The sequence below is a fragment of the Salminus brasiliensis genome, chromosome 25, assembly GCF_030463535.1.
Source record: "Salminus brasiliensis chromosome 25, fSalBra1.hap2, whole genome shotgun sequence".
NCBI classification, from domain to species: Eukaryota; Metazoa; Chordata; class Actinopteri; order Characiformes; family Bryconidae; genus Salminus; species Salminus brasiliensis.
In genome coordinates this window covers 2,092,945-2,103,056 of record NC_132902.1, presented here as the reverse complement: position 1 = coordinate 2,103,056, position 10,112 = coordinate 2,092,945, and the positions used below count along the sequence as shown (strand labels likewise).

Here is a 10,112-nt window from a genome sequence, read left to right as displayed (position 1 = left end):
ATAGTTCTGAATTTCACGTTAGCTAGCTGGCATGCGTGCTACAAACTAGCTCGATTCCCGCCTCAGCGTGCGAATCGAGTCAGTCGATTCGCTGAGAAGAACCGGTTCACAAGAACGATTCGCTTCCCGGGCTGTTTTGCTGCTGCTGCTGTCGCCGCTGCTGTCAGAGACTCCTTCCCTGCCTAGGCAGCGCCTCCGACGGCTAGACCGTGCTTGTGGAGGAGGGTAGGAGGCGGAGGGCCGGTGGTGGTGGTGGTGGTGCGGGCACGGTGCGCCCGGAATCTGGATAAGCAATGGAGCTGTCGGCCATGGGAGACCGCGTGTTCGCCGCCGAAGCCATCCTGAAGCGGCGCGTGCGGAAAGTAAGACGCGCGGGGCGGGCGCCTTTTTTCTTTTTAGCTCGCGGGGCGCCGAAGCTGCGAGGACGGGGACGGAAAACGGAGGGAGGGTGGAGGGGTCTCGGAGGTGGGTGGGAGGGAGGCCTACTCGCAGCTCGGCTACTAAGCCGTCCATATTTAACCGTAAAAAACCGTGGGTGCAAGTTAAAAACAAGAAGCACGAACGCACGCGCGCCCGATGCTTCAAGCTAGCATGGTTGTGCAGAACACTGCACGTCGTTTGTTGCAGCCCTAAAGCTAAACGAAGTGCTCGAGTGGAGGCGGCGGGGGGCATGCAGCCATGTCTGCATGGACGGGCGCATTAGGCTTTCTGCACGATGCAGTATTTGCATGCCTCTTTCGTGCCTTGCAGAATGTTGCATGGTGCAGAATGTTGCAAAGCACCGTTTTTGCTCATTAGGTGTCTCGCGGGGGTGTAGGCATTGGTAGGCATTGCTGTGCACGCTGTATTGCACCGCTAACCCCATGCTGTTCTCTGTTCTGTGTTTTGCAGGGTCACATTGAGTATCTCGTGAAATGGAAAGGATGGGCACTGAAGTAAGTGTGTCAATGTGTGTTAAAGGGGAGCTCTGATCAAAGTAAAAAAAGTATGACCACTGCTGTGTCTGGCGTTAACATGCCCACCTGCGTCCTACCGAGGCCGTAGTAGCCTGGAGAGAAAATCCCTAATGGGGTAAAGACAAAAACCCCCCTTCTGATGATGCATCGTGAAGGTGGGTGGAGCTTAAAGTGTGTTAAAGGGACACTCTGATGACAGTGAAAATTTCACCCATTGCTAAATCTTGCGTGAGCATGCCAGCTCGCCTCTTGCCGAGGCCGCAGTAGTTTCCGGAGTGAGATTTTTTTTTTTTTTTTTTGGTTGAAAAACTAGGCAAACCCCCTTCTGATGATGCATCTCGAAGGTGGGTGGAGCCTGAATGTTAGCCAGGTAGCTACTCTGATGCTAACATCTGTATGTATTCGCCTCTGTACAAATGGATATGCTAGCAGCCCGGTGTTCACTATCACCAGTGTTTATATATCAGTTTGTGAAATGCATGCTGGGTACTGTAGTTCTGGCTAACCGTGCACTACAGATTTGTACACGACGCATCAAACAACAATGTAGCAAATTGAATTATTAAAATGTTTGCTTTATTGTATTTAAATATTACATTTTTATTGCTGTTTATCGTACAGGCACAGCACATGGGAGCCTGAGGAAAACATCCTGGACGATCGGCTCATCACAGCCTTCGAGCGGAAGTAGGTCGACTTCAGCAGTTCATGTGTGAAAGAGCTCTGGCATTAAGCCGTAATGTACCTTCTAGCTAATCCCGATGTAATGTTCCTGTAATTACGTTAGGAGGTAATTGGCAAAACCTGATCCCAGATCAATACGTATACCCTTATTTATTTGTCTTCCCAAGAGCGTTTTACAAATGACTGTTTCTGTTATATTCATACACTGACATATTTCTGGTACTGTGCCATCCCTATTGTACGAAATACTCGTATAATTACTCGTATATGTAATTACATAGCTAGTGACAGTGAATTACATTTAGATTTGGGGCGCAACGATACACAAAAGTCAAGGTAAGGTTTCTATCATGCTTTGGATCCTGAAGTTCAGTACAACCGGGACAAAGCACCACAGTCCATAAGGGTGCTTTCACACCTACCTTGCTTGGGACGGACCTACGAACTGTTCAGTCTGGTCCGAACCAAAGATAGCAGGTGGAAAAAGTGCCTGAACTAAAAATCTGGTCCAACAAAAGGACGTGGTTTTGGATGGTCTGGATCAAGGTGAAACAAAATCTTTTGGACGGATCAGACTAATTGAAGGAATTTGAGGCAGGTCATCATCGTTCACTAAACAATAGAAGACAAAGAAGCATGTGGAGACAATTCTGTCTGTGGGAGAAGATGCAGCTGTTGTAGGATGAGCTCATTCATCCTGTGAATTGGAACTCTTCTCACGTTCTGAGCTTTAAGGTGGTGGTGGGACACTCGCCGTAGTAGCTTCTGCAGTACATCTTCAATGGTTTAAAGACTAAAACCCCCTTCTGATAATGTATTGTGAAGGTGGGTGGAGCTTGAATGCATGTTAAATTAAATTAAATTAAAATTTTAACCCATGCTACAACTCAATAAATACGTCTACTCGCCTCATACTGCATCCATACTCATTTCTAGAATGAAATGTAGCTTAAAAAGTATAGCTGTTGTAGGACGAGCTTGTTCATCCTGTGAATTGGAACTCTTCTCACGTTCTGAGCTTTAAGGTGGTGGTGCTGGTAGTAATGCTGTAATATCAACAGTTTAGTGCAATCAAATCTGTTCATTCGTTTTTTTGGGGGGCACGCCCCTCTACAAACCAGTCAGTGTCAAGTATAGGAGGAGTTGGCCCACATAAGTGATTAGGGCGGGTTCCTAGTCGCTCAGTCACTAAACTGCTGTGTGAAACCAACCCGAACCGAATCGGAGCTAAGCGCTTGGTGTTGTGTAGTGGGTACCATCCCCGCCTTACTTGTGCTAGGCTAGGGTAGGCCGTGCAAGCGCACCACTCTCCACCAATAAGAGTCGTTGGCCTAGAATCCTAATGCTACATTCACCAAGGGGTGCTGTTGGCCCAGCCCCACGGCGAGGTTATCCATGTTCTAACGCTGCCTTTTCCTTCTTCACAGGGAGCGAGAGCAAGAGCTCTACGGCCCAAAGAAGCGAGGACCCAAACCAAAAAACTTTCTCCTCAAGGTTTGAGCTTCTCTTTGTTTCTTTTTGGGAGGTCTTAGATTTGTGTCAGTTACCCATCCCAGTGTGCATTTACCCTACCCACATCAGGACGGCAGGGAAATGACCGTCAGAGCTCATGATAGTGAGGCCATAGTGTTTCTTTTGAGAGTTTGAGGAATCGCTGCATCTCCTGGATCCAGGCTGGAGCTGCTCTAAAGCTGCTGCACGACAGGCTTTGTCATGTTTCTAATGCCAAACCAAGCAACTGCTAAGCGATTCCAGACTGTGAAGGACGAGCAGAATTAAACCTAAATTAAGTGTAAATGGATTGATGCTCAGTCCACAATCATCACTGGGAAAAGTCTTGTGTGCAGAACCATAAGTTCAACTATGTCGTTTCTTTTGCTGCCAGTGGGCCATAAGAACCTGGCCGAGGAACAGCGCAAGTAGAGCATGTGGACCCCGACTTTGATATCACCGTCTCATAAAACCAAACTGTCACTTGAGAAGATAAAGATCGGGCACAGTATGTCGGCCATAACATGCAGTGGCATCTGTCATATAATAGGCCAAGTATAAAGATCTTAGCCTTTTTGACAAGGGCCATACATCAGGCAGGTCTTGTGGGGTCAAGAATGGTCCAAGAACAACTGGTGAACCGGCGACAGGGTCATGGGCACCATGGGCAAGGTTTATTGATGTTGATGACCAAGATCCATGGAGGCCCCACCTCACAACATACAGGTTTTATAGGACCTGCTTAAAAGATCTGCCTTGGTGGCAGATACCCCAGGACATCTTTAGGGATCTTGTGAAGTCCATGTGTCAGTAGGTCAGGTCTTTTGTGGCAGCACGAGGGGGACCTACTCCGTATTAGGCAGGTGGTGTTAATGTTAAGCCTGATCATTAAGTAACACAATTTTGGATGTTTAGTTGACTGGGAAGTTTGCTGTTTATTCTAACAGTTTTCCCTCCCCTAGGCAAGAGCTCATGTCGGTGAACCGTCGCCCCGAAGCTCCAGCACTCGAAACACTCCTCCTCGCTCTTCTTCCTCAGCCGTCGCCCCTCCCAATCCTTCATCTTCCTCATCTGCTTCTTCCCTGGCGCCAACGCCCCGATTGCACTCCCTGGCTGCCTCACACAAGCTGAAGAAGGACATCCATCGCTGCCACCGGATGTCCCGGCGGCCTTTGCCCCGGCCTGACCCAGACGGCTCCTCCTTTTCCTCCCGGCCGCCAATCTCTCCGTTCTCTGAGACGGTGCGCATCCTCAACCGCAGGGTCAAGCCACGAGAGGTCAAGCGGGGTCGCATCATCCTCAATCTAAAGGTTATCGACAAATGTAGTGGCAGAGCAACCAACAGGAGGCCAGCTCAGTCAAATCAAGGACGGGCACAGATCCCATCCCGGAATCGCATCATTGGGAAGAGGCAGGGCGAAATGCCCTACAGGCCCTTCCATCCTCCCATGAAAATGCTTGGCTTCCCCATGTATGGCCAACCGTTCGGGCTTCAGCCCTTCCCACCAGTTCCAGTCGAAACTAGCAGAAGAGCAGGATCTACCTCTGGAACGAATAGCAGGGGTGGACGATGTAGTCCGAGTAGGTCCCCAAGAAAGCCACCTGACTTTCCATACCAGTCGCCTCCCTCACCCTCCAGCTCAAGCGGGTCTGAAAGTGACACCTCTTCTCCGCCCCAAATCCAGCCTGGACCACCTCAGGCACCGCCACCTGAGACTGCCCCATCCTCCCCGCCAGTACTAAGTCCAGAAACCCCGTCCCGCGTCTCTGACGCCCCTCAGAACCGCCCTAGTGGTGCCAAGCCTGCATCTGCATCAAACCCCTCGTCCTTCTTGCCCTCTTCGCCGTCTCTTTCTTCTTCCTCCTCTTCATCGTCGCTTGAAGACGAAGACGAGAGGGCTCAGACTCTCCCCGCTCCGGCAAGAGGTGGAAAGAGGAAACCGTGCCGGCGAATCCGGACGTCCCGCCCGGCAGCAGAAAAGCGGGCCCTGAAAAGGGGCGACCCTGACTGGCGTCCTGAACAGGCACCCAGCTGCACCAACGTGGTGGTCACTGACGTGGCCACCAACCACCTCACCGTCACCATTAAGGAATTCTGCAAGCCTGGAGCCAGTTCCACAGGTTCTGCGCCCCCGTCGCCATCCCAAGCCAAGAACCCCCGCTCTTCCGACCCCTCTGCCACCCAGTCCTCTCCAGCTAGTAGCTCATTCACCCAGTAACGCCAATAAGAACTTGCCATGAAGATATTCAGCTTCCCCAAAAAATCAAGTTGCCATCAATGAAATTGAGACATATTTTTAAATAAATTTTAGATATATAAAAGTAAAATGCTCGAGGGCTTGGACTCTGCTCTTCCCCACGATATTCATTTCAAACGCACATTGATCTACACAAGAGATTATAGTCCTTTATCGTTTACTTTTGTGGTGTTTACGATGACCCTGTGTTCCTTACCTGTCCCGTAGTAACCATAGGAAACTGTCAACAATATGGAGATCAAAGGATGCCTTTTTGAGCCGAATCGAGTAGAGTGCCTTGATTCTAAGCTAAGGACGCTCGCCTGGAGTCTCCTTTTTTAATAGTTTTCTGCTATTTATGCCTTGTGGGGGGGGGGGCAAAAATAGGCTAAAAGCTAACGTTGACAAAAACAACATACAACAGCAAGTTCTTCAAGCCTTAGAAGATGCAATACTTAGAGTAAGCAGTTATGCCACGATTTCTTCATCAGCTTTGCTAATCTTAAACGTCAAGACTTTAACTTTTTTTACGTCAAGACTTTTACTGTCTTGGGGGACATCAACTCAGCACAGACCAAATGAGAATATCGGATTTTGAATTTTAGCGAATCTTGATTTTCAGCTTATACGTTCTTGACATCCAATCGGCTGGTTTACGGCCATTTAGGGCTAAGGAGGTCATTTCCGACACCCTTATTCATTCCCGTAAGGTGGGACCTAGAATTGAAGAAGGACCTTGACTGGGTTCCCGTTGATCGTATAGTTTGCAGTCCAGTACTGCAGAAGTAAAGCTGCAGCATAGTGGAACCTCAATGCTAGCTAATTCACGTAGACCTGTCGGTGGTTGTAGGTTCAGCGTTGCTCATAAGGAACGCAGGGTCATGGCGTGAACATGTTAAAACTTCCGCTTCATTTGAAGTGCACAAAGTCCATAGAGATTGTGCTTTAGCACCTGCACTTGTTTGGCAGCAGCCAAAGCATGCATCGTCAAAATCCCCCCTCAAGACTCTCGCCCCGCCCCGGATGGGCTTGCGATCCCACCACAATGCACGCACAACGTAAAAGCTGTATTCGCAGCTCAGTTTGGACCTTCTGCTCTGCCTCTCCCACCTCCATAACCGAAGGACTATGTCCACCAAGACTCTAAACTGACGCTGTTTTTTCTTTCGTTTGTTTGTTTCCTGTGAATACGCCAAGGACTGCACCATAAGCTTGCTACTGTAACGCCTTTTCCTGTTCCTTCCACACGCTCTATCCTCTGCAGGAGTTTCGATTGCCTTCCAGACCAACCCTAGTTTGTGTTTGGGCTTTTGTTCCAACCAGACGTTGATGTTTCGCAGAGTCAGTTTAAGAAGCGTGACCGTTTGTTTTGGTCTTTTTTGGACAATTTCGCCCAGTTGTAACCAAATACAACCTTGCCTTGGCTGTTGGAACCTTTTTTTAGGACTCGTAACACTCAACGGTTAAATGCACCCGACAACGCTTCTCAAACTGGTTCCACGGAAAGGCTTCTGGTCCAACTGGGTGTTGGCATGGACAGATCCAAAAAACTGGGATTGAAAAAATTAAAACGTCCGTAGTTTTATGCGTTAAAACTCCATTCAGAACAGCGAACAGTACCAGACTTTGAATACTCGTTGGTACTAGAATACTTGTTCTCGATACCTCCCTGCTTTTACATTTACATACATGCAGTTGAACGTTTGTCCAGTAAGTGGGAACTGTGTCTTGATAGCTTAACCCGGTGCTAGTGCAAATGAACCGAAATGAGCCATGGGCACATACTGTAGCTTGCTGCACCTGAAGGTCAGTTCGCATCATACGATTTCTGGGGTTTTCTGTTGTTTACATCTTTCCATGTCCTGGATACGATTCCGTTGTAGTCAAGGCATCAGTCCACGTGAGCTGCGCTGGATTGACGATGTACGGAGGCCAGTCTTGATGACCCCAGTGACACCAATATTTTGGAGACCCTTGGGCTTTTTTATTTAGGCTGCAGTTTCATAGCTTCAAGGACAACATTTTTGAGTCCTAAAGCAGGAACCGAACACCAACGTTACGAGGCTTATTCGGGGCAGTCCTACATGATACGTTCTGGTCCTTTAACCCGTAGCTTGCACGGTCAGCCACTCTTGCTGAGGTAGATGGGTCGTCTCGTTTAAGGGATGTTCTTTCAGAGCTTGGTGCACAAGGGCTCCTGTGAATGTATCTTGAGGGATTTGGGGGATTTTTTTGGGGCCTGTTTCTGGGTTGGGGGGGTGGGAGGGTTTCATGCGTTGTCGCTCGCGATATTCATATGGAACGTCGGGCAAGTCCAAGTAAATACCGCGTCCCTGCCGAAAAACCGCCATCGACAGTGTTTTTAATGCCTGATGAATAAACACGAGAGAACCTGATGAAGACGTGTACGATGTTCGGAGAGTCACACCAACATCTGTCTTGCCTAGGGCCTTCCGTAGAGGCTTCCGTTGGGAGGTCGAGTCCTGCTGGCGGTACAAGGAGTTTGGCATTGAAAGTTCACATGGCAGCTAACTCAACTGTGGCGAAGGATAACGCAATGTCAGACGCTACCGTAGGACATCGGAAAACAGTCACTTGATTTAACTATAGAACTCGTCCAATTAAGCAGTGCATGCCCACAGAATCCCGGCTAATCTTAATTACTGTGCCTTTGGGAACTTCGGGGAGAGAACACTATGAAGGAACATTTCACATGAAGTTACAAAGGGGGGTGGGAATGGCGTAGGTACGACTTAGACGGTTTTTGGTCCTAGTCTAAGTCTTTCTAGATGCTAGCTTCTTTCTTTTTTTTCGGACAACAGATCGATTTTACCTGCCTAGTAGTTTCCAAAGCAGCTGGCACTTCCTAGGCCATTCCTGCACTAGTACTATTATTATTATCCCTAGTATTATTTACCTAGCGACCAAATGTACTCTTGTAGACCTGCGTAGCACTGGTTACTTTGCGTAGTTATCCCTTACTTGTCTTTTCTTCGGTTGTCTTTGCGAAGCTTCGTAGGTGACGTTTAGTAGATCCCAGACCTGGGAGACACTGACTCACTGACCCTCCCTTCTCTGGTGCATCCCCGTCGTAAGGCGTCCGCATCCGGTATAGCGAAGCATGTGTTGCCTTCCACCTCTGTGTTCTGACTCCACAATTTAGCAAATCTAGCACATCCCCTCAGTCTAGGCGAGTGTCCCTGGCGGTCGAGTCTCTGTGTTTACCCGTGTGAAGTTCGTACTGTAACGCTAGCGAGTAACCGTTAGGAATTACTGTGGCGTGAAGAAACCGCCCTTACGCGAAGGCGGCTAGGTAGGTCGTCGGGAGGTAGCACAGCACAGCACAGCACTAAGTTATCAAGTAGCCTTTCTTTCCCCCCTCCGCCTACATAGGGCTTGAAGGTCTTTCCGGATGTAGCCACCACCAGGGGGCCGGCCGTGGCATCTACGAGAAGAGATTATGGTGCCGAGAAAAGCAAGGAAAAAGAAAGCCCTGCAGATACGGCAGGAGATCGTCTGGAGAGCTTTGTGTTTTGAGGGCTTCTCGTCTTCTCGTTTGGATTTTTCGTACTGTAGGAGTGATGATGATTATTATTATTATTATTATTATTATTATTAAGTGCTGCCTTTCTTTTATAGCCATTGTTGTTCTATTTTAATAGTCCAGTTTGGGTTCGAGAGAATGTAAAACCCAAATATAGCGAACTAAGTGTAATTTCTAAATAAGATTGTGTCCGTATGGTTTTATGTATAAGGTAAACGGCATAGATGGAAGAAGTTAATGACTCCGATGCTACTAATGCTAATGACGACAGCAACAATTATGATGATGATGATGATAACATTGTATTGTATCTGATGCATGTTTTGCAAACCCGAATTGTACAGGTCAATTTAATGTCAATTATTGATGTTGCTTTGTGTGTTCCTCTTGTAAGATGCTTTTAATAAAAATCACCCCAAAGACATACGTTGACCTGTTGCCGCCATCTTCATTTCTTCATATTTTTCATTTTTGCCTGAGGTTCAGGCTCAGGTTCTGGGTTTTCTGGGTCGTAGCTTCGTGGGCTAATTGGGTTGAGAACCGGTGCATGCATGGCTCGTTGGAAAGCTCGGCAGCACCAGAGTACCAAATACCGAAGTTCTGGAAGACAGGGCGAAGAAGATGATCTCGTAACTCCACAACTGGCGAGGAGGTAGGTCTAAATGTCTTCCAACTGGAACGTCTCTGTACGTCAGATTTCCTACTCGGAAGGTCGAGAGAGCTTCACCAACCCCGAGTTCAAAATCCAAGATGGCTGCACAGAACCTCAACAGCAGTAAAAGCAGTAGTTATACAATGCTAATCTGGGACAGTGCTAGCAATGCTAACCTGGGGCATATTTTGGTTATTATATTTTGGCGGTCAAAACAGCCGGGGTGAACTCTGAAGCTAACTTTAGCGAAGTGTTTTTGTTAGCTCTGTGCTAGCGGATAGCTATAGCCCTGGTCCCGGCACGAAAGACGATATACGGCGACAGCATGCATTTAAAGGTTTGCCTGGCCGAGCTAATGCTAGCTTTCACTAATAGCCAGAGCAAGCTAACGCTGCGGTAGCGATGTTAGATGAGGCCTACACATGTTGGACTAGGCCTGTAGACCAGTGTGCTGATGCCATGGTACAGATGTTGGACGAGGCCTGTAGACCAGTGTGCTAATGCCGTGGTACAGATGTTGGACGAGGCCTGTAGACCAGTGTGCTAAT

At 48.2% G+C, this 10,112-nt stretch overlaps 1 protein-coding gene across 1 annotated transcript; it reads left to right on the top strand.

Moving 5' to 3' along the window:
• The first annotated feature begins 106 nt into the window (after positions 1 to 106).
• On the top strand, positions 107 to 9,336 carry cbx6a (chromobox homolog 6a). Its single transcript, XM_072671509.1, has 5 exons — positions 107 to 362; positions 892 to 935; positions 1,578 to 1,643; positions 3,068 to 3,134; positions 4,094 to 9,336. The coding sequence occupies exons 1-5, from the start codon at positions 294 to 296 to the stop codon at positions 5,348 to 5,350; spliced, it is 1,503 nt and encodes a 500-aa protein (XP_072527610.1). The 5' UTR covers positions 107 to 293; the 3' UTR covers positions 5,351 to 9,336.
• Positions 9,337 to 10,112: the final 776 nt, after the last annotated feature.